The sequence below is a fragment of the Sebastes fasciatus genome, chromosome 1, assembly GCF_043250625.1.
Source record: "Sebastes fasciatus isolate fSebFas1 chromosome 1, fSebFas1.pri, whole genome shotgun sequence".
Lineage (NCBI taxonomy): Eukaryota > Metazoa > Chordata > Actinopteri > Perciformes > Sebastidae > Sebastes > Sebastes fasciatus.
Window position 1 is genome coordinate 11,865,916 of NC_133795.1, and position 25,101 is coordinate 11,891,016.

Sequence of the window (25,101 nt, forward strand, 5' to 3'; positions counted from 1 at the left end):
AAGTACCAGGGTGAGCTGAAGCACCAAGACAGTTAGCATTTGCAAATGAGAGCAAAAGTCTGGCACAATTAGGAGACTCTGTAGGCAGCTGCTGTGTGTTTGTGTTCATAAACTATTTGTTAATGTATGCATGGGTGTTTCCATTGAGGAGTGTGCCAGCAGATTTGGGACAAAACAGCTGGAGTCCATGTGTATTCTGTGTATAAGGTGTGGCAGCATGAATGGAAAGGAAGAGCTGTCAGCAGACTGTGCACTCAATCAACACACTGATTTCATACTTTCTGTTCACAGTTCTGTACGCTATCTTGAGTTGGTGCAGTTTTAAAGGATCGGTGTGTAACATTTCTTAGAATGAGTCCTTCATATCTACATAGGGAGCAGGTCCTCTTCACAGAGTCCGCCATGTTTCTACAGTAGCACAAAACGGACAAACCAAACTCTGGCTCTAGAGAGAGCCTTTCATGTTTTTACGGCACCTGAAGGCCACCGTAGTTCTCCGACACGTTTGTGAAACTGCGGTAACTAGAGCTTCCGAGTGCAAAACTGTGGTACTGCCAGCCGCCGTCTGACTTCCACAACAAACCACAACAAAAAGTTTCTGTGCAAATTTCAGATTCTGAAGGATTAACTATTCATCCTATTAATATGATTTGTCATGCTATTTAATCTCATTCTTAACACTTTAATTATGATATTAAAATGTGGGCAAATGTGAGAGGCGTACATACAGCTGTAATTTGCTTTGTAGGACATTTGTGCATTGGACCATACACGATAATAACCTAACCAACCCTCCAGCTGCAAAACATTCACAAACCTCTCTCAATTTGCTCTCGAATCAGCTCTGGTAAAGATGCCAACATTGTGCCAGCTTCAACAGTCCCAGAATATAAAATAGTCTCAGGGAAACGCTGTTTCACAAAACATTTAAACAGTGACGGAAACTCAACAACAACAACGTACTCAAGGGTGTTTCTCCAAGACACAAACAGCCCGACTCCAAATAACCTTTCACATCATCATCTGAAGACACACGCTGCATGAAAACCAGAGCGCAGGTTCCTCAGTGTGGTCTGGAGGACATGGAGGAATCTGGTGAGTAATGATCTCGGGGTAAAAGCCTGGGCCTGAAAGCCCCGAGGCCACCAACAGAGGGCCCAGTAACACCAACCAAACAGCTCAATAGTCAAAGGTCAACCTCCTAATTAAGACACAAACACTAATTCCTGTGCATATGTGTGTCTTTGTGCAAAAGGTTATGAAAAATGTTAATGAGCTTTGAGACCACCACCAAACGAAAGGTCAGGGGTAGAAGTGGGCTTCATGACAGGCGTATGCTGGAGTGGGTTTGTTTGGCTTAAGGTGTGTAAATATAGAGCTTCTGGATACCTTGGTGGCCAGCAGTCTGGTCAGGTAGATCTCAGACACCATCTTGCTCCCTCTGTCTCCTTCCCTCTGGTCGGAGTGGTCGTGGTTCTTGACCAGGTGCCACAGTTTGGTGCCGCTCTCGAGGTCGGGGGTGATCATGGGCGTTCGGGAGCGCAAGCTGTCTGGACTGCTGGCTGTCCTCAGCATGCTCTCTGGAAGGAGGGAGGTGGAAGAAGAGGAGGAGACATGGAGGAGAGTTTAGTGAATGAGCCAAAAATAACATTAAGAAAGGACAGACACAAATGTGGAGCTGTGTTTTGTAATATCCAGGGATAAGGAGGTAAATAGGTAAAGAGGAAGTTCAGAGGTGAAGGTTGTGTGCAGCACGGTTGCCCTGAAGTTGTTTTTGTAATATTGCGGGTGTCAAAGTTAACGCAATAATAATGAGTTAACACAAATTTGTTTTAACTCCAGAAATTTTCTTTAACGCATTAACGCAACAAGCGATTTGTAGGTTGTATCTGGCTCAGTTTTGAAGCTGGAGTGAAGATACTGGTAATCATATGAAAATGCCAATAAAAATACAAAATTCGTACCAACTATGTCATACTAGCTTTTCCTGAAGGAGGCTAAATAACACTCCAAACTTGTGCTAAATTTTGGCGAAGAAAAACAGTCATGGACATTTTCAAAGGGGCCCCCTTGACCTCTGACCTCAAGATATGTGAATGAAAATGGGTTCCATAGGTACCCACGAGTCTCCCCTTTACAGACATGCCCACTTTATGATAATCACATGCAGTTTGGGGCAAATCATAGTCAAGTCAGCACACTGACACACTGACAGCTGTTGTTTGAGTTTGCCATGTTATGATTTGAGCATATTTTGTATGCTAAATGCAGTACCTGTGAGGGTTTCTGGTCAATATTTGTCATTGTTTTGTGTTGTTCATTGATTTTCAGTAATAAATATATACATACATTTGCATAAAGCAAGCATATTTGCCCACTCCCATGTTGATAAGAGTATTAAATACTTGACAGATCCCCTTTTAAGGTACATTTTGAACAGATACAAAAATGTGTGATTAATCACAATTAAATATTTGAATTGATTGACAGACACACTTGTGATGTGTGTGAATGTTTTTGTTTTGTTTGAGTATGCAAAACAGATTTTGGCTTTGACACAAGACACATTTTAGAGGGTTAGGGTTAGTTTTACATTAAAGTACAATCTAATATAACCTGCAGAAATCTCAGGTCAGTGTGTTGCACAATGCTTGCTGTGGGTTTGAACTTGAGAACACAAGGGTGTGCAGATATAAATATAAACTGATAACATTTCAAGCAGTCCATAGTTTAGTGCCAGTCTTTAGTTTATAAAAGTATAATTCATTTCGTCTTTATCACCATGTATAGGAAGTACCTATAAATTAAGCTACCTCGGTATAAAAACACATGAATAAGAAATCAGAGGCAGCTACAGAGAGCAAAATCTCTGTGTGAAGTTAAAAGCATTTCTGAAAGGTGACAGCTCCTTCTACTTGCATGTCACTCTTTCATTCCAGAATAAATTTGTCTGTCACTCTCTCCCCTGCTCCCTCCTTCCACTCCCTCCCTCCCTCTCTCCCTCCCTCCCTCCCTTTGTTGGACAGTGATCCCCTATTTTGTGACACGGAGCATTACGCTCTCAGTTTGAATGCTTGTCACTTCCGTGACAAAGCAGGAAAGGATTGAGAGGTTCAAAATGTCATGAGAGGATGTGAACCGGGGGAGTGCAGAGTGAGGGTGATGGCGGTGTTAGTGAGTATTTATGTGTACGTCACGGTGGCAGAGCTCAGGATCACAGTTACTGTACACCAGAGACACCAGAGGAGGATTTAGGAAACAGAACAGAGAGATGGGAAAAGTGATAGTGAGAAACACCTAGCATTAACAATGGGCCTGATCATATCTGGATTAATAATGCATCTCCATCCCACGTATACCAGAAGTATGGGTTAATGTTCTTTTCCCAAAATGTCCACTCAGCTCCACTGAGCAGCCTTGACCTCAGCTGTATACTGTATATGGTCTCAAATGCACTTGGCCTGGCATTGGCTAAATCACATGATGGAGTTTAAAGGATCACCCACAATGCAACAGGCTCTTGCACTTCACACATCCAGTTTTCATTTGCATGTGGATTTCATGTGTCTTTACACTATATCATCACCAAAAAGACACGCAGGGAGAAGTGAGCAGCGATAAGGAGCTTGACAGTAAAGTGAGCATCTTGGCACAGACACAAAACCAGCCACTCTACTTGATGTCAAAGCTGCTGCTGACAGCTGTCACACGTGCCATCCTCCGTGGGATGCATGATGGGAATTGACAGGAAACTGATTTTTCGCAAAAATGGAAATTTCGCTGAAAAAGTTCCCATGATAACCAAAATTTCACTACTACGCCACGGAGTGTGTAAATATTTCATTCGTTCATATATAAAAGTACCTTCCAAGTAATTCCATTTTAACATTAGTTCCAGGTTATACTGCCTACAAACTAAAAATGTTGAATCCCAGTTCACCTAAACTGCTTGAAAGAGATGGTGACATACACTAAATGAACATATACTAAGTGTCCAATGGTGTATTTGATAGTTCTTCCTGTTAGAAGAATCATATTTTTGAAAATTAAGTCAGAATTCATCTGAATGAAATATAGGCATTTTGCTTTTACTGGTGTCTTGTTAGAAATACGTTTGCACATTTTATGAAATTAGTGTAGAGCTGGCCAATGTGGCCAAAATCTTCTTTGACAATATAGGTCATTTCATATCACGATAACGATACATATCACGATATAGCATGTCCTCCAGTAATTCAATAAATAAAAAGTCTATATGTAATAACCACAACGTAAAGCCTATTTTTGTTTACTCCTGTGTGAATTAAATATTTGTACTTGAACAGTATTTTCTCATTTAATTAAGAACTAGAGCGCAAAATGAGCAGATTCAAGTGAAATTTTGGCGATAAAAGAAATGAATATAGGACTAGCCTATATCGCGATAGAAATGGTATAGAAAAAATATATACGATAGATATTTTTATATAGTTTTGATGATATATATCGTCATATTGCCCAGTCGTAAGTGAGGGCACACGTACATACACTTGTACACACATACAAAACCCCCACACACACACCTTCTCTCGTACCGTATCTGCTGAGGGACTTGGTGAATGTGGAGGAGTTGGAGATGTTGTAGGCTGAGTTTTGTTTAGGCACCAGGGCGATCACTGAGCCATCTGTCACCTGAAACGGGATTTAAAAGATCAGTTATCACTGCACTAAATGTCCAGCAGCAAAATTATGATGCAACCACAAAAACGACCACTGTGCTCAAACTTAATTTTCCAAATACTTGAGCACTTAATGTTTAAGAGGCATTCTTTTAAATGACACAGTGTGAGTAAATATAACAACAGCTACATTTCAGTGGGCTGAAATACAACCAAAACAATGACAATCATAACGCCAACTACTGTACTCGCATGAATTCCAAAGCAACAATAATGTGCAGCCAAATCAATGAGGAGTTTTTGTTCCAACAAGACACTAAGTATTTACTTTAGTTTATTTGACAAAATTCCAAATACAGTAGTAAAAAAACACGCACATAAGACGTAACACGACAAAGTCCAGGACTTCATTTCCATCAGTTCATCCTCGCTACAACAAGATGGAGACAGCCGGCCAACGTCCAAAGACGCACGACCGCAACATGCCAACACAACAATCCACTCACAGATAAATATGCCAATAAAAATAAGTATCATGGGATTTGTGCTGTGCTCGAGTACCTGGTAGTGAGCCAGGGTGTTGAGTCTCTTCCAGTCGTTGTCTATCTTAGTGGTGACGTCCTCGTCCTGAAGGATGATGCGAGCCATCCGACCCTGCCGCCATTCTGTCACACGCAAAGGAGATACAGGTAAGGTTGTGTATGTTTGTTAATGAGACAGAAATGGAACATGAATTGCATAGACACACTAATCACAAACTCCCTCCTCCAAACAGAAAGTCAAATTGCTGTGACTAAAGATGCTAAGTAGAAATTAAAACAGGTAGAACGCATAATTTTAGCGACTTTTAGCTCCTCACTTGAATTTATTATTGCACAAAATCACTTTTCCTCTCTAGGGACCCCCCTCCTGCTTCAGAAAGCCCTTGAAACGATTCCCTCTTTACCCCCTGTAGTAGTGCACCTGTGCTCGGAGTGTATACTTGGTGTGTGTGTGTGTGTGTGTGTGTGTGTGTGTGTGTGTGTGTGTGTGTGTGTGTGTGTGTGTGTGTCAGTCCTCCCTCTTCTTACCCAGGTCCATATCGGAGGCCTTTGGTCTCTGGGAGTACGGTGTGCCTTTGTACACGGCGTCCAGCAGCTTCTCCTTCACCTGCGTCACCGTGTCACAGTTCAGGCTCTTCACCGTCACCTCCGGAGCGTTCTCATTCTCTGGGTTCACACAGTGCAGCGTCTACAGAGGCCGAGGTCAGAGGGCAAAGGTAACATTTAGCCCAGGGAAGTCAGCACAGACTGGTAACTATCGATGCGTGGAGGCATGACCCTGCGGTGATTTTTGACCTTCAAACCAACACTTCATACAGCAGTTTAGAATCAATATCCAACCCTCGGAACAGTGCACATGCAGCTCTTTATTACTGTTAAAAGTGTGTTTCATCAGAATTATTGGTTTTCACCCATTTCATGTTTATGTCATAAGCCTCAGAGGATATTTTGTGGAGTTGTAGATTACAAATGTTGCCAACAACTGCAAAATGGTCCCTGATTTAGCAAGTAAGGTTTTTCCAAGAATACTGGCCACATATTAAATCTAATGTATGTGTGCATCTGTTTTATTCTCTGACGCCAGCTGTTTGTGTCCACTAGTATGTGCACTGACCAAAGTCTTGTAGTCGATCTGCTGCCTGATGAGTTTGTCCTCGCTGAGGGAGTAGCGGGCCTCTCCTGTGATCGAGTCTATTGGTCCCTTTTCCATTTGCTGCTTCATGGCGCAGTACAGCATGAAGAGAGGCTCGCCAGCACACTCCTGCAAACAGGGAACCGGAGACAGGAAGTAGGAAGAGGGAGACAGGTAGAGGTGAAACCCAAGAAAGGGGATAGATGAAAAAAGAGGTAAAAGGAGAGAAAGACAGTTTGTTGAAAATAGTACGAATGCAACTGTGCAAAAACTTTACCCACAAAAAAAAGTACACAACAGCAAAAAAGTGCATAGCTTTGCTGAGCTACTCTCCAATTATATTTTTAATCTTCTTTGAGCCAACCACAGGCGGAGCAGTAAAGGACGAGGCCATGGCCTGTGTTGGCTAACGGCGCGCTGAAAACTGACAGAGAACAACACACACACACACACTCACTCCAGCTTCCAGTGTCTCTTCTTTAGGGGGAAAAAAACAGCCTTTGTAAATCTCTGTTTGTGAGTAAGTTGAGTGAGCAGGAAGGAGAGGAATCATAGGCAGTGTGAGTGTGAATGAGTGGCAATTGATGGAGGAGTTAATAGAAGGTTAACGACTGAGGGGTGAAAAACGCTTGGAGAAGCACTTTGGTGTGTGAGACGTGTCAACCAGGCAACGAGCTCTGGGATGTCGGGCCCGTCTCGCTCTCATTCACTCGTTGAGCCGGCCTGCTAACTAAGCACCGCCTGCTCGTACCACTTCACCACTTCCTATTTTTAAAAGGAGCATTTCGGTCAGTCAGTCGATCAGGTGTTAAACAAATCCAAAGGTCAGCAAAATTGATTTAAATGAGAAAACAAAAGGTGAAGAATAGAATTTAGGGCTGCAACTAACTGGCTCTGAATTAGTCATCGAATCAATCTCTGTACTTTACCAAAGAAATTACCAAATGTATCCATCATTTGTCTCACGCTCGTATCAAATCACCTGTTAAAAGGCACCAGAATACAGGAAATGACATCATCTGTGTTAAAAAAAAACTCAGACCCCCGTTACATTGTCCAACACACATTTTCAATGCTTCCTACGCCCATGCATTTAATTATATTATAACAATGACATTTTCATATAGCATCATAAAACAGCCATCTGCAATTTTTACCTGAAGCATCACAGCACTTCTGGTGCAGAAACAGAGTAACCACGTGACCCCCCCACCACTCTCTCAGTCGAGCCATTACACAGGAGAAAGAGTGAATTGAACAGGGGGAAAGTGGAAAAGCTTTTTTTTCTTTTCTTACTCCTGTTCCCTTTCGTAGGTAAAAGCTTCATCTATTTCCTCCCTTTGAACAACTACTTGACCTTTTCCCATCTCTATTCACACCTGACTGAACCTTGAAATTGTGCCAGGCTTTTCCTCTTAGGTGACCCCTAAAAAGTCGGGAGAAAGAGAGGCGCTGAATTGCAGGAGGTTAGATAAAAGCCAAGTTGGTAACCTTGCTGCTAGCTAAAGCATGCCATCACCCCCCCCCAATCCCTCCTTGTCCCCCTTTCACTTTCCCTTGCACTTTTCATTTTAAAACCTTTCCCCCCCCCCAACACTTCCTCTCACCCATCCACAACCTCTTCTGACCGTTTTCTCTCTACATCCTTCCACCTTTTCCTGTTTTCTCTCTGTTTCTTTTGTCTTGTCTAAAGTTTGTAAAAACAGCTGTTATAGAAGATCCCTTTGTAACCCACTCCCCTGTCTCTGAACCCAGCTCTGGCTGTGAACCCTTGAGCCAAAACACTCACATGCACACACAACACTTACACTCACACACACACACAGATGCTAACTGGGAACCCCGGGGGCCTGGCTGCTTCGCCATCCACCACCACCACCATCAAAATGCCTGTCCTGGCGTGCGCTTAAGGCCCCGCTGCTAACTGATTAGCTGCGGCGATGTTTGAATGTAGAGAATGTGTGTGTGTGTGTGAGGAAACAAGAATTGAGCACAGTTTAAGCCTCAATAAGTCTCTCTGATTCCATATCAGAGGGAAAGGGAATTCAAAAAGAGGAAGAAAAACATACAGACGCAGAGACGGACAGACAGAGAAATGAGAGGATGCATTTGTGTAAGATCTCTGCCTTCCTCTTCTGCTAAGCCCCAAAGCTCTGAAGGGGGGGTGGGATACAAACACACAGGCGTGCACACACACTTTCCTGGCTGTAAAAGAATCCAGCGAGGGACACAAAGAGAGGACAGGTTATTGCGAACGGGCTACGGCGATCACAACAACATGACCAGCTGTGTCTGAACAGCGCTTCAGACTGCGGCTTCCTCAATTCGGAGAAAGGAGAATTTCCCACATGAAAGGCCGAGGTAAGGGATAGGTAGCCTGCCGCCTCGGCCTTATCTAATGCTGCAGCTGTCAATGTGTGTGTGTTGGTGAGCCACTTTTTTCTGTTCTCAAACAGCAGCCGTATTAGTATTGCTTCAAAAGTTGTGTGTGTGTGTGACAGACAATTTTACCTTGAGGAACTTGTAAAGCAGGAAGGTGAACCAGTTGGTGAGCATCTTCTCAGCGACAGACTCCGTCCTGGGAGAGAGAAGAAAGGAAGGGGAGGAGAGAGGAGAAGGTGAGGGTGAGAGAGGAATAATAGAAAAGTAGAATTAGAGTGTGACAGTCAAAGGACGGGGATGCAAAAACACAAAAATTAGATTTCTTAAAGGTCCCATATTATAAAAAAGTGAGATTTTTCATGTTTTTTCATTATAAAGCAGGCTTAAGTCCTACAGGGAAATACACACAGCCTGTATTCAGAAACTCTGCGTTTGAAACAAGCTGTCAGGATTTCTGTCCATTTGTGATGTCACAAATATACAATATTTTGACCCTTTACACAGATTTAAACGTAAATAATAAAAATGTGTCCCAGTTTATTCCTGGTTGCAGTGTATGTGAATGTCATCAGCTGATAGGAAGTACACATGGACCTAAGCTGTTGACTAGCAACGCAATTCAATTTCGGCGCAATTCCGTCGAAACGCGCTAAAACAGAGCATTTAAGACAGAGGGTAAATACAGGCATATTCAGGGCAATAGTATGAGGAAAATAAAGTTGTTTTTTTAAACATTACAGCATGTAAACATGTTCGAGTAGAAACACAAAACACAAGTATGAACCTGAAAATGAGCATGATATGGGACCTTTAAGCAGCACATAAACCTCTGCACAAGACAGTGGGAGGTTTTAGAAGTCATACCAAACCGCTCCACCCAAACAAGCCCCCCTCCCTTGCTACGATCTCTGGGCATAAACCAACACTTTCATCATCGTGGGGGAAAGGCATTTAAGACACGCTCGCACATCAAAGAGAACACGCCGCACTATCAGCCGTCGCTCGGTTAGCCTTCAAACAACCGAGCCCTTTCCCTCGCTCCCCCCGCCACCACCACATGCAAATAAATTAACTTGGCAAAACAAACCCCTCCATTTCTTTCATTGTTTCACCCCCCTCCACCCCCACACACATTTTTCCCCCTTCAAGCAAACCCACTCGTCTTCATTAAAAATACAGCAATTAGTATAATTCGTTAACTTCTCTCGTTAATCACTAACCTGCCGTGTAATGAGGGGAACCCTCCGCACGTGCACGCTCTCGAGCAGACACACGTGAACAAGCGGCGAATGAAAACAGAGCAATTAAAAGGCATTGTAATTAACGGACTTATTGCGTCTAATTTGTTAAACAGCTGAAAGGGAGACCGGCACTAAGGGTATGTGGGGGGGAGAAAAAGTGATTATTTCTCCCGCTCCGTCATCGTCCTCAGATTTACCTCCTCGCTTTCTTACCACCATCCTTCCTTTTCACATTAAGGGGGGGAAACAGGAAGACTGCTTAATTATCCATTCCTTGTTTTCTCTTAGATGAATGGGGGGTGCACACGAGAGCCTTCTGCTGGGTTACTGCTAACTGGGCCACATTCCCACACTTCTTGTAACATATTAGTCTTTTTGTCATTAGCAGAGGCACAAGAGGTGAAGAAAGGCATATTGTGTTGAGAAATGACAGCACGGGAAGATATTTTCTTGTCAACTTTACGCAGAAATTCTGTTTTTTTTTTCATGACAATTGAGGAATAAAGAGAAAACACAGGAAACTAGGCCAAATGTGCGAGTGAAACCAGCGAGGGCCTGTAGCAGGAACGAGACGTGAACTCCTACGCTTCCGCAAGCCTCCCCGTTTGACTGTTGTTTGATGTATGTGGAGCAGTTTTCTTTTTTTTTTCCATGGCTGTCAGCGAAATATAGCGGATGAAAGATGAGGCAACAGGGAACGGAGGGATGGAGGACGATGGAGGCGAATGCACCTGGACAGAACACGCTTTTGGCCATGTCAGGATATGATAGTGGGCGACCTGAAGCATCATCTCATTGAGGGGGAAACCACGTCACTGCACCCAGCGTTACAAAGCTTTTTATACATGTGCTACAGGAGGAGGGGGTTGATGTGCAAATCACACCAAATGCACCCAATGCAAGAGTGTAATTTCACCATTGGGTACGGGAATCCACATGGGAGCCTTTGCTTTTCTGTGTACATATCTTTAAAAAAAAAAGTTCTAAAGTCTATCTATTGCAGGAAAAAAGAGACCAAACCAGGGTGAACCATGTGTAATAATTGCCGAGCTTATTAACGCCAGCTCCCGAGGCTAGTGTAGTTAGCAGGGACAGCGTGTTGTGACCGTACGCCCCAAGAGGGGATTGGAAAAGGCTTCACACAGGCACACTGGCTGAGAGTCATTTATTTGATTAGATTTTTAATTAAATATCTCTCAGAGGAGAAGGAGGAGAGAGAAAAAAAAACATAACTTTTTTATCATTTAATGTCTAATTCCAATTTATTTGGAGACAGGCCATTTCTCTAATTGTGTCTTTCCTTAAATACGTGTATCTCTTCCTGCCCGTCTGTCTGCAGCAGCTCATTTCTCCTCCTCTTCCTCCCTCTTCCTATCTGCTCTCTCACCATACTGCACCTTTCTATTCTTCCTTCCTCTTCTCTCTCTCTCACCTTCCATGTTTCTCCTTCCATCAATTTGCCTTCAGCCCAAGTCTCCCTTAAGACATTTTGCCCTCTCTTTCTGTCAATCACCATTTCCCTCCCTCTGCTCCATCCACCTTTTCCTCTTTCACCTCACATTCTTTCCCTCCACTGCTGCACATCGTCCCCTTTTGCCAATCCATCCTCTCTCCATCCCTCACACCCTCCCTCCCTCATAAATCCTCCTCTTCCTTCCCTTTACATCCCCTCCATCCCTCGTACCTTCCTCACCCTGTGTGTGTGAGAGGAGAGAGCGGTGTGTCTGACTGCGGCTCCATTGGGAGTGTGTGTGTGTGCTCAGGGGTGTAATCCTCTCTGACAGGGACAAGGTTGAGAGATAGAGACGAGGTAACGTCACATAGGCCTCTAAAAGCTGCAGTCCCAGTCCCCTGCCTTCCTGCTCCATAACTTCAGCGGTATGAGACATTCTCACAGTATGATGGTGTATTAGGGCCATTGTAGGTAAAAAAATAAAAATAAATTACGCAGCCAGGGGAGTGGCGTAAGATTCCGAGAAATACAACTCTCCGAGATTAAAGTCATAAATTTATGAGAAAAAAACATGCATATTCTCTGAGATTAAAGAGGTAAATTTACAAGAAAAAAACTTGGATATTCTCTGAGATTAAAGAGGTAAATTTATGAGAAAAAAACTTGGATATTCTCTGAGATTAAAGAGGTAAATTTATGAGAAAAAAACTTGGATATTCTTTGAGATTAAAGTGGTAAATTTACGAGAAAAAAACTCACAAATTTACGAGAAAAAACTATTCTTTGAGATTATAAAGTCATAAAATCCATTCTCATTTGTTTATCCGGGGCCGGTTGCAGAGGCAGCAGGCTAAAACGGGTATTCCAGATGTCCCTCTCCCCAGCAAACAATAAGGACATAATTCATAATCTGTGGTTCAACACAAGCAGTTATGTTATGTGCCTTTTCTGTGTTGTTCTCCCTTCACACTGACACAGTGACAGTTAACAGTGTCAGCGTGTAACTATGGTAATGCAGTAACGTCTTCTCAACGGTTAGCAGACACACCTTTGTGTATTCAAAGACAGAAATTGTTTCTCTCTACTTTCTGTAACTTCTATAACATTAGTACTTATGTTCATAAAAGAACACATTAAGAACATGAAAGAAAAACATGTATATGTATCTTTCAGGACCTTCTCCTCGCTCAGTTTTTTCTCATAAATGTATGACTTTATAACCGCAAAATTTTGCTATTTTTTTCTCGTAAATTTGCCACTTTAATCTCAGAGAATATCCAAGTTTTTCTCAGAAAATCATGACTTGAATCACGGAAATTCTGAGTTTTTTCTCTGAATATTCCCCCTCTCCCCCGGCTCCGTAATTATTTATTTTTTACATACAATGGCCCTAATACGCCGTCGTACTCACAGAGCATCATCTTCTATAATCTATCATTTTGTCATCATTTCTCTTCCTATTTTAACACCATAATGAGTATAACTATCTGCTTGGGTTTGCAACAGGAGGGTTCGAAAAATAGGGAACAATAACAAGTGATGCAACTTTTTTGAAGCCTAAATAATCAAGGTGCCTGTTTTCAGTAGGTTGCCTCTTCTCAAGGACACCCTAAACCAGTGACAAGTGTGATACACAAAAGGACGTAACCTCAAACTTGAACCCCCAGTGGGGAAACTATCTGTGCATGTGTGACATGTTTTTGTGCAGAGTCCGAGCCAGTTTCATCCCCTCTCCCTCCCTGTTTTCGTACCTCCTGAGTAAGAGCTTCGGGTGGTTCTTGCTCTCCAGGTTTTTGTCGATGAGGTCAGACAGGAGCTGTTTGAGAACGCCCGTGGCGTACTCCATCTCCCCCTGCAGCGCCGTCATGATGAGGGAGGCCACGTTGCCCCGGTCGCGCATGGAGAAGGACCGCTGCGCCTCCAGGGTGCGGATGAAGGTCAGCAGGAAGTGCTTTTTGGTCAGCAGCTGGCCGAACAACGTCAGGGCCTTCTCCGTGTTAGCGGGGACCTGGAGAGGAAGGAGGGTACGGAGGTGATGGTGGGGAGGAGAGGAGGTGGATGGAGGAAAAGTAGGTTGAACATGGGGTAGAGAAAATGAAAGGGAGGCAAGGATGGAGGGAGGGGATGAAGGTAGTGTGAAGGAAGCAGGAAGGGAAGGATAGAAAAAGTGCAGAATATCAGAGGGGAGGAAGATATAGAGAAGAGTGAAGCAGAGTATGAGATCAGGATGAAGAGGAGGATGTGAGTTATAGTTGAGAAATGGATTCATGAGTAGAGTATGAGTGAGAATGGGCAATATTAGATGAAGGGTATATTGGCAAAAGTGCACACACGCAGATACACTCACAATATATCTATCTACATACAGGGAAATTCCGCTTACAGATGCATCCATAAAACAAGGTTTGCACTCTTGTTTTACTACCTATTATGGTCCCAGTGCTCTCCCCGTTTTCCCAGTCCTCCCTCCCTCTTTACCTCCCTCCATCCCTCACCACCCCCCCTTTCCACCGATTCCGTCTTCTCTCAAAGTAACGGCCAGGTCTCCCCCTCTGAGGGGGGGAAACGGGAGGTTTGAAGTGAGAATGTGAGCTTCATGCTGTAATAAGAAATTGATCTGCTTGCCAGCGCACTACTGTGGCCTGTGATTGCCTGGGCCATACAAATGAAAATCCAATGTCGCGCTACACTATCCCTTTGGAATACAGTTGATAGCACGAGCAGATACTGCGCGTCTCAAAGCCCTCTCCCCTGCATGTCAGCAGAGTGTGCATTTCCATGTGATGTATGTTTGAGAGTCTAATGTATACGGAGAAATGATGGAAGCACATGTGCATGCCACGTTACAGTGTCCACACAACCCCGGCTCCACGCGAGTGATAGAGTGTTCCCTCTTGAGAAAGGAGCAGTAGTGGAGGGGAGAGTGTTTTATTGAACGTGTGAACATTGCTTTTTCAGGAGCCTCAAACAGGCGTGGTCCTGTAGAAGCAATCTATCACTTGTACCAAGTCTTAGTGGAGCTCGGACGTTGCTCACTCCCCCCAAAAAAAGAACTGTCCCTTCACTGCATTACATCAAACTGGAGATTTTCTCCCACCCAAGTTATTTCTCCTCACTAGTCTAGGCTTGAAGCCACTTCTGCCTCGACCCCGCCGCTAAAGAGCTGTCGAAGATGAAAGACGTTTGGCGGACACATTCAGATAGCCCACCTCTGATATGATGGAGATTTTTATCTTACCAAATCAGTCCCTAAAACGTCTGACACAGAAACTGTGTTAAAGTGCTATTAGATTTCCACTTTTAGATATTTCAATGTTTGATGTTACCCTTCTAAGCCCCTTACTGATCAAACCCCAGTACAGATAGAACTAACTTTAAAAGCAATAACCATTTCAAAGCAGTAGAAATTACTTTGGAAAAGAAAAAAAAAAACATTAAAAACTCTAAAACTTGCAGATCAAAACAAAAATCTCCACTGGATTTATGCTAAGCTTTTTTTTCCCTCCCAGACATATTGTTCTCCCAAAACTTTCTGAATCCTAATAAATTTAATCAAACTAAAAATACAAAAACATGAGGGCGCTCTCTACTGACCCGTACCTCCATCTCCTTGAGCACAGGATGATCCTCTATCCCAGGGAAGAGGACTCTCATGGCGTAGGTGCGGTAGTCCAGGAAGGGGATTCCTGCTCCGTCCAGCTCCTGAGTCAGTTCGTGGATGTCCGTCTGCAGCTCCGCAAAGGCTACGTGACAAGGACACGTAAAATGGTTACAAATGCATCATAAAGGTTGTCTTACTAAGTTTTGTTTCAAGTGACATAAACATTTCTGAAGATGAAATGCAGACTTGAATCACACAGGAATAAAAAAACACAGTTTTTATAGTTCTAGTCTGCAACACTGATGTCTTGATTTTGATGACAACTTATAATCAGTCTTCAGTTTGACATTTAGCGTTCTGTCAGCAGTGGCCCGACACAAACACTCATTTAAAGACACATAATGACTGAGCGCTGTTATAATTGCTTTGGTACGTATTTATCCCAAACAAACCGCTGCTTTTAAACCTGTAAAGCACATCATTGCATGTGCAGAAGAGGAATTTTCTTGGGAAATAGGTACATTTAGAAGGAATTTAAGTCGAAACATGATTGTATGTAATCAACTGGCAAAGAAGAGTAGCAAAGAAAATGTATTTAGATGTTAGATGCTACAACCTAACAATCGTTAATGCGTTAAAGCACTTAGCGTAGTCCATAAAAGTGACAAAAACATGAATCTCCTCAGGCTCATTTGTCCTTTCCAACTTTTACAGTTTAAAGTAAACTGACGGACATATTGATATTAATAGAGTTCAACTTGACTAAGACCAAATCAACCAATGAGTCGACTAATCAACTAAGAGGGGCAGCGCAAATTATTACTATTACTAAAATCCTCCAATTCTTAGGTTGTGTTCTCAAGTAAGGATTTTTTTTCCTCCCAAAAAAGGGAAATTAAGACTTCAAACATTAAAGCATACCCAAAAGAGAAGAAAGAATGGTCACGGTGCAGGATAATCCAACTTAAAACATCTGCAAAAAGTTGAAATCAAGTCTAGAGACAGTCTTTATCTCAACTTTGACTATTCCTGCCTCCGTCAATCTGATTTCCAGCAACATGTTTCAGAGTAGAAAAAGGCAGCACAGGTGAAAGTGAGGAAAAAGATGGAGGCGTGTGGAGGAGTAGCAGCGGCGAAAAGCAGCATTATGTGATCGCTCTGTGCTGAGAGCAGAGAGAAAGATGGAGGGAAGGAGGAGGAGAGAGGAAAAGTGTTGTGGTGCTCGGTGGCTGGAGGGGAGTTCAGGATGGAATTGCACACAGGAACATGAGCCTGTGAGTACACACACATTACACGCTGCCACCTCACACGCTTGTACTCCAGCAGCCCCACACACACACACACACACACACACACACTTTTTCCTGTCTTGCCCCACAGCTGAACACATAACCTAGTGCCCAGATGATTAATGTGAGTGCATGTGTCAGTGTTTTTACACATTTTCCACTCCCAGCGAGTGTGTGTTGTGACCCCGTTCTGTATACTCCAGTGGCTTCACAAGTCACATCTAGAGGGAACAAACGGGATCAAATCCATTCTCTCACTCACAACCCATACAATAGTGCATATATTTTTAGTGCTGTAGCGCCTTGATTCTATTTTATAAATACAAAACTCCCCTGAGGAGAAAATGTACAGCTATACGCTTCCATTAACTCGACTGTGGGTGTGTGTGTGTGTGTGTGTGTGTGCCCTATAGTGTCACCCAAAATACACCAACACATGGATACACAACCCAAACAAATAAGGAAGCAAAGCCCAGACTAACAGATGGCTTGTGTCACCCTATCCCTCTCTTCCTATCTCTCTTTTTTCTCCCTCTTTCTTCCCTTCAAAGTGACATCTTAGAGGTCACCTCTCTCTCCCCGATGGCTGCCTCTCCTCTGCTACATCCCTCCATCTCTCTGTTTGTTTGGCTCACTCATGCCATCCATCTCTCTCTGCATCTCTTCTTTCTATTCTTTCATCTATACATTCAGTAGTGTCGCTTGTCTGTTCTATTTCTGTTTGCTGCTCTCTTTGAAAAAAAGGGGTTCACTCCACCTCCCTACTATTTCCCCCCACATATTCTAATCACTTCCCTTCTTTTCACTCCATGCTGTCCTCTCATCTGTCCACCCATCTCCTTCAGCAACCAAATATGTATCCAGCATTATCTCCCGCCATCCTCATATCAATTTCCTTCTCTCTCTTCTCTTTAAAATTCTTTCTTTAGCACGTTTCCCACTGGACAAAAAAAACACCCACTAACATTTTGTCTTCAGTGGGAAATGTTACAATCGGCATTCATTCTTGGGACAAATGACTGCAGTAGTCACCAGTATTTATCGGCTCCAGCTCCGATCAGCAGTGATGGAGACGTTCATTTTTGCCCCTTTTCCGGGTCACGTCTAGAGGGTTACCCACAAATTTCAAAAACTCTTGCCTGACTCACTGCATGACGACCTATCCTCCTAACCGTAACCATCTCTCTTCGAGATTTTTCGTGTTACCTTCTAGACACGTGCCTTTTTCCGGCGCAATGCTATGTGACGTTGAATTGAATATATAATAAATAAAATCAACAGGGATTTGGATGATTATTATAATTTACTAACGTACAAAACATAAAGTTGATATGCTCTCCTTGAAGCCACCAGACTCCAGTCAGACACCAGTCAATTTAGCTCGCTGATCAACATAAAAAACACTTTATTGAAACTCGTCAATTTGGTCGAAATAAACCCTTAATTCACTGAGTTAGATGTGAAAAGAAACAGCCGTTGTATGCGCTCCTCAAAGCCACCAGACTCTATTGACAGAAACAATAATTTTACCTCGCTGATCATTGTAAAACACACATCAGTCAAACTCGACAGAAACAAAATAAAACTCATCAGAATCTTCTTTGTTAGTCTTTCCACTGTTCCAACAATCACCAACTCTGGTTTGAGAGTTTGAAAGAGAGACAAAATAAGTAACAGATATAAAAAAAGTAACCACTGTAACTGTTTTCTACTGTTTACTAACCATGCTTTCCGGCACGTTCGTGACATTGAACGTGACAAATCAGAAACAAACAGAAAGGCATACTTGTTTACTGGCATGGTAAAGGAGTCTATCGCCCTATCGTCCCTATTTTAGCTGGTTTACCCATGTTTAAAAACCCCATATATGTGCTAATTTCGGTGGAAAAAGGAAATTTAGTGCTAACTGCTTCCCCTCTTGTTTTGCCCTCTCTCCTAATCTTCCTATCCATCCTCCTTCAGTGCCCACTTCCCCTCCCTTCCTCCTCTCACAAGTTGTCTGCCTTATTTATCTCCCTCGCTCCGTCCCCCTCCTTCCATCCATCCTGTTGTCGTCTTCCAGACAGTGGTGACAGCGGGGGACAGACAGGGTCAGGGCTCCTGGACTCACCGCCACACACCCCAGCCAATCATTGTTTGACCTGCTGTGTGGGTTTATGCGTGTGTGTGTGATTGTGAGTAGTTGCAAAAGAGCAGGACATAAAGAGTTGAGTGTCAGGGGGAGTGGTGTGAAGTGACACGCACAAAGTCACCCCCTGAGCAGATGACTGGCACAGTTAATAGTTAGCCTGCGTTACATAACGTTCGTCTTTACCACTGCCTGATAAGCAGAATACCTTGCCATTTTACATTTATTCAATCTGATATTGCGTTGATGTTAAGGGGATTTTTTATAACCAATCGGTAGCAAGTAATGTGTCCTTCCCGCCAACATCATTTTTAGTTGACACAGGAACTGCGGTAGTAGTTGCTAGGAGCAGGTAACTTTCATAGTTTAAAGGTGCTCTATACGATATCCAGAGCATTAATATATCATCAAACAACTGTTTGCTATGTAAAGATATAGAGGAGTAAATGTCTACCTGAGCAGAGAATGAAGTCACTCTCCCTCTGTATGTGTTGTAATCAGAGTTTCTCCTCGCTTTGTTGACATACCGCCGCCACTCTGCACTGCATCATACAGCGGTTACAGCTGATAACGCCGTCCCGACCAACGGCGCCATTGCGGAAGCGTAGCATCCACTCTCCGGTTTCCCTCCAGGTTAACATTGTTAGCTCTGTCAGCAGTGTTGCTATTGTTTTCACTGTTAGCACCATTAGCTACTCAGCCGTCACCATGCTGAGAGCCATGCAGAGGCAATAGAAATGCTCCCAATCTTGCATTTAGCAACTTTAAGTTTTGTTATTTCTTTAAATTGATTTATAACAACCTGTATAGCCGGGTCAATCTCATGCCTTTTTTATTTTTCACAGATGTTGCTGGCTAACCAGCTATAGAGGAAGATGATGTTGCCATTTTCAATCATGCCTACAGAGCTCTGATTGGATGGTCTATCAAAAAGACAGGTTGCATTATGGGACGTGTAGGCCCATACTAGGGAAGTCAGGATATCTCGGTACATTGTTGTATTACTTTTGACCATTTTTTTTTTTTATATCTGTGCCACATATTTAAACCCGAACAAGCAGATCATCTCTGGACACCCCTACTAGTAGCTACAGTAAAGTCATGTTGTCATATTTGAAGTTTACTAAAGCAGTGCAACAAGTGAAGTGATCTATAATACAAATGTATTCTGATGATCATGGTTATCAGTATTCTCCTTCTCTTTCTCCCCATCTGCTTCGGTCTCTCTTGCCAGACAAACCAGTAACAGCATCAGTAGGCTCTCACTGGATCCTGCCAAATGAATATATGCTAATGTATTGGTGTGTAAGTCTCTCTGCCCCTGCTTCAGTCGCTGCCAAACCCCTGCCCCCTTACTACGCCTCACTTTCCCACCTCTGTGCCCTGCATCTATCTAACCTCCATCTCTCCCTCCCTCTCGCAGTGTGGATGGTACCGAGGCCAGCCAGGCAGCTCTCTCATGGGGTGGAGAGCCAACATCTGGTGGCTGGCTCAGATCAAAGTACTCCTCTGGAAACACACCAACACCCCCGCACACATGCACACACACACACACACACACACACACACACTGCTGCCACCTAACAGCAGGGGGACAGTTGGCAGTGAGAGGGAGGGAGAAATAGAGAGTGAAAGAGAAAGCAGAGAGAGAAATGGATAGGACTATTGAATGAATGGGAGTTGTGAAGCTTTTGCGGTAAATGCAGCGATTTACAGAAAGTAATTTGGGGACATGGGAGTTATTCAGGGAGAAAAGATGAAGAGAAACTAGCAGAATACAAGCATTATATGAAAGTGAGGTTTGAGCGGTAAGCTTGACACCCTCTTCTCATGACCAGGTTTTGTCCACACTCACCTTCCTTGCACTCGAGGGCCACCCTGGACTCCAGGTTGTCCATCTGCAGTTGCAGCCGTTTGAGGGTGCGGTCGGCATCCCGCGACTTCCTCTTATAAGCAATAAGCACCACAATGATCACCAGCAACAGCAAGCCGCCGCCTCCTCCGATACCAATGATAGCAGGCAGAGTGAGCAGGCTGTCTGAGTAGATCTGCAATGTCCCCGGTGAGTATTCAAAGCCTCCAACGCGCACCTAGTAGAAGGACACAAACAGAAAAATTACACACAAAATAATCTGTTTGCAGCAGTATTTTGCAGGAAGCTGAGGCTGTAAACCATTTACATTTAGGGTTACATAAAGTAGAAGATAAATTAAATGCTGCTACCAAAATTCATACAGATCATACAGGCCCACACCTGGCCACTTTAAATCTAGTGCTAAAAAATTCTGCAAGGTGCCAGTGCTAAATCCCACATTGCATTTATACTGGCAAACCAAGCTGTGTCGAGTTGAGCCAAGTGCAGGCCTAAACTCCCCAAAACCCTTTATATCTGGGTTGGGGGAGGCAACATCTGTGCCCCGGGGCTGTCTTTGGAACCAGCGAAACAAGTATACGCAGCCACACACACACACATCTGACTTTCAACCGTATCACATCAAAACAGTTCTGGCTTGCAGAACACGTAAATAAAAAAAAATAAAAAAATGCTGGGATGATTTTTTTTCTCCGGTCTTCTTTTTTTTCCCCTCTTTTATTCCATCTTTAACTGGCTCTATGAAATACCAAATGGAGGAGGGTAAAAATAGACACAGACCTCTCACACCCACTAGCCATTTTTTGGTCTCTATTGAATATCAATACTGTTGAAATCCCAAGGAGGACGCCAGCCAAACGAGACCGATCAAAAGCTTCTAAGACATAAATGCAGTCGCAAAAAACGCCAACGGTGGAAGAGACGGGATGTGTGCGTTTGTGTGCGTGCGGCTATATGAATGGGGAAGAGAAATCTCGAGTAATTAAAAGAGATTTAGGTCTGATGGATGGGGAGGAAAGAATGAGATGAATGAATAAAAAAAAGGCAGGAAGTGGATTGATATAAAGAGGAGGGGATGAATAGCACAGCGGAAACAGCGCTGAGAACAGGAGCTATAGAAGAAGAAGAAGACGGGCTGAGCTGCGGAAAGAAAATGTGAAAGCCAGATGCTCCAGAGGTGGGAAGGAACAAAATCAAGTGGGATGATGAAATAGCAGGTACTTAAGATAGAAAAATGTAACTTGGGAGAGGGATATGTACGGGTGTATCCAGACACCTCACCCTGGATGGCCTCATGCTTTGAACCGTGTGGGACAATTCAAGTTAACATAATGAAGAAAAGGCTCATCACATATTCAACAAACAGTAATGTAGACAGTTTTTACTCACCGTGACTTTGTGTTCTCCGGTCAGGTTGGGCCATTCACACAGCAGCTGGCTCTCCGACAGGGTGAGAACGCAGGGTGTCTCCCCGATCAGCACCGTGTAGTTCAGCTTAGAGTTTCCTGGGGCGTTAGGAATTAGGTTGCGGCCCTGGAAACAGACACACACATGCTTCGGTTACTTACATACATAAGGTCAAAGTCTGAGGCGGTTCACACAAATAGAGTAATAATTATAGAGTATAAACCACAGACTGTATATAAAGATGGATGGCATGACAGCTCCCCAAAAGTGAAGCCAAAATATCTCGATCGCCACGCCCCCCCTCCATGTTAGTGGATGGGACATGGGCCAAACTAAAAACCCAAAGTACACGTCAAATACATTTCTCCCAAAGATGGTTTCTGTCATTTTATGAAGTTCTTATCACGCTGATGTATGTTCAAGTGTTCATTTTTCTGATAAGTTTGGTTTTAATAAGGAATTTGATGCTATAAAAAGGGGGTGAAACATCATGATTGACAGCTGTGAGTCTCTCTCGCTGACAAGCTGCGGCCGTGCTCGGCTCGCGATTGGTTCGGGCGGGTGACCTCGATACCGCGGCTGATCGCTACTGCGCAGACTCTGGCTCCAAATGACATCAAAATCTCAAGATGGCAGCTCCGAGATATTTTGGCTTCACTTCTGTACAGTGGGAGGAAGTGGAGACGCTTCGTCCATCTTTATATACAGTCTATTATATAAACTGTGATTAATGCCGTCGAAAAAAAATAATACTTGTATCTGATTGGCTGGCAGGTGTCCGACAGGTGTCCAGCTGCAGCTCTAATCAGTGTGCAAGGTACTTCAAAATGCAGGTAACCATAGCAACAGTGCTTCTGCACAGAACTGACTGATCGGGCAACACAATATGAGAATCCTGTGCACGCTGTACTTAACTTAGTAAATAATTACTAAGTCTACGATGATGCTCTTGAGTTAAGAATGTAACTTGTTCTAAATTTAGCCGATCAGCGATTAGACTATTTGATCCAGATCTGGTGGATAAAGGCTGGCACAAGTAAAAATGCTGTCAATGTACAATGAATGCATTCTATAGAAATCTCCTCTCCTGTGCTACCTCTACCAACCCCCCCTCATCCTTACGCACTGTGCTTTGCAGAGTGGGAGGAAAAAAAATTGCTGGAAAATCTTGATGATGAACGTCTAATTTCTCTGCAATTATTTAATAGGATGCCGTTTCTGTGCTGCTTATTTCTGCCATTCTTTACCCGGAGCACCGTGCGGCAATCAGAGCTTTTCATTATAGAATTATATTTAAAGTTACGGGGGGAGAAAGACGTGATTCTTCATTTCTAAAACTCCACCCTGATTGGTCGAGAGAGAAAAAGGCTTTCGTTTTCCATGAAATTGCATGATAATTTCCTCTCTCGCTCCTGAGGCTTTGAAGTTCAAGGGGAGAGGTGAAACGACAAAAGACGGCGCATGCGGGTGGGTGGGAGGGGCAAAGCCTTTACGAACGCGCTCCGGATCCAAATGCTTGCTGCCTCTATGACTTAGAGTAAACATGGCTATGAAGTCTCTCTTCAGAAGTTGTCTGATAAAAATCGGAGCAGGTGGCATAGCAACGCGTGGGTCCACTTTATAAACATTACTTTCCTTTGCACCTGATTTTAAAAGGGGGCGTTTTTTTTTTCCTTAAAGGTCTCCAAACCCCATTGGAGACAGCAGGTGAAGAAATAACATCTTTCAAGGTTGAAGCACATCTGAAAGACGGCTGTGTTGAAAGAAAAACTCAAAGGAAGAGGAAGGAGGTAGTAAAGTGTCTGTACAGGAATGTTTGGAGCAAATCATTTCAAATGCCTGTCAGCCTCTTATCGTCTGTGTTGGATGCTGACTGGGAGGTCGCTGCAGCATTTTCTGAAAATAACTATTTGTGAGATTGAGCTATTAACGTCGCTGACAATACTCAACATTACTGGAACGCTGCTATCTGCTATTACTGCTCTTCCAGTGTGTCAGCTGAGTGTTAGCACTCAGCTGACCTTCTTTTGTCCTGGAGTCCTGGTGTGTGTTTTAAGACATTTCTTCAGAGTAACCTTCGATAAAAAGCTTTGATGCAAAACCACCACAAACGCCATCCTGATTCATTCACTCAGACATAAGAACCCTTTTTCTCGCAATGCCTGGACTACTGTTAAAGGAGACACAGCAGAAATAAAATGAGAAAGGTGATGCAAGAAAGGAGACGGGAAAAGATGACACAAAGAGAGGAGAAAAGGTAGAGACGGAGGAAGAAGACATGAGAAGGAAAGCTGAAAAAAAAGGAAGAAAAGTCGAGAGAAGAATAAAAAGCGAAAAGGATGTGATGGATGTAAAGCAAAGCCAGGTAGAGACAAGGCCAAAACCGATCAATGCTAAAGCGCACAAGGCAATTTACCTTGAGTATGAGCGGTGAGCTGGGCTTCAGCTCTAGCATGCCCGAGGGGCTCAGAGGTTCAAACACGGGGTCCGGGTGGTAGCTGAAAGTCTCGTTTACCACCAGCACAGAGCGCACGTCGTCCATGACGAAGCCGATCTCGTCAGGACTGCTGCCCGATTCCGAGAAGGCTTTGTCGGATCCGGCCACGGAGGGCGCCAGGCACACCATCACGGTGTTGTTGACGACCGTGCAGTTCTGCAGGAGGGGATGAGAACAGGGGAGAATATATGATAAACAATTGAATCAAGTTTGATGAGGTGAAAATGTATGTAACTCCTGAAATACTCAATAAATTCAATCCTAATATCCCAGACAATTGTATAAAATGTAGAACAGAGAAAAGAACTCCAATTCATTGGATTTGGAAGTGTAAACACTAGGGCTGTCAAAGTTAACGCAATAATAACGCATTAACGCAACTTGCAATTTTCAGGTTGTAGCAGGCTCAGTTTTAAAGCCAGAGTGAAGATACTGGTATAATAAGAAATTAGAAAAACCTAAGAAATCCATTGGTACCAACCATGTCTTACTAGCTTGGTGCGAAGGAGGCTAAATAACGCTCCAAACTTACGCTAATTGTTAGTGAGGAAAAACTGTCATGGCCTTTTTCAAAGGGGTCCCTTGACCTCTGAACTCAAGATATGTGAATGAAAATGGGTTCTATGGGTACCCACGAGTCTCCCCTTTACAGACATGCCCATTTTATGATAATCACATGCAGTTTGGGGCAAGTCATAGTCAAGTCATCACACTGACACACTGACAGCTGTTTTTGCCCGTTGGGCTTCAGTTTGTCATGTTATGATTTGAGCATATTTCTTATGTTAAATGCAGTACCTGTGAGGGTTTCTGGATAATATTTGTCATTGTTTTGTGTCGTTAATTGATTTACAATAATAAATATATACATACATTTCCATAAAGCAGCATATTTGTC

General features: G+C 43.4%; 1 protein-coding gene across 1 annotated transcript in view; it reads right to left on the reverse strand.

The window, feature by feature from the left end:
- plxna1b (plexin A1b) overlaps positions 1-25,101 on the reverse strand; it is a 229,691-nt gene that overhangs the window by 5,796 nt on the left and 198,794 nt on the right. Inside the window, 11 exon segments of the mRNA XM_074629397.1 lie at positions 1,390-1,580; positions 4,575-4,671; positions 5,220-5,323; positions 5,729-5,888; positions 6,315-6,461; positions 8,844-8,910; positions 13,160-13,416; positions 15,003-15,151; positions 20,282-20,516; positions 21,689-21,832; positions 24,123-24,359. Of these exon segments, the coding sequence (XP_074485498.1) occupies positions 1,390-1,580; positions 4,575-4,671; positions 5,220-5,323; positions 5,729-5,888; positions 6,315-6,461; positions 8,844-8,910; positions 13,160-13,416; positions 15,003-15,151; positions 20,282-20,516; positions 21,689-21,832; positions 24,123-24,359 (1,788 nt within the window).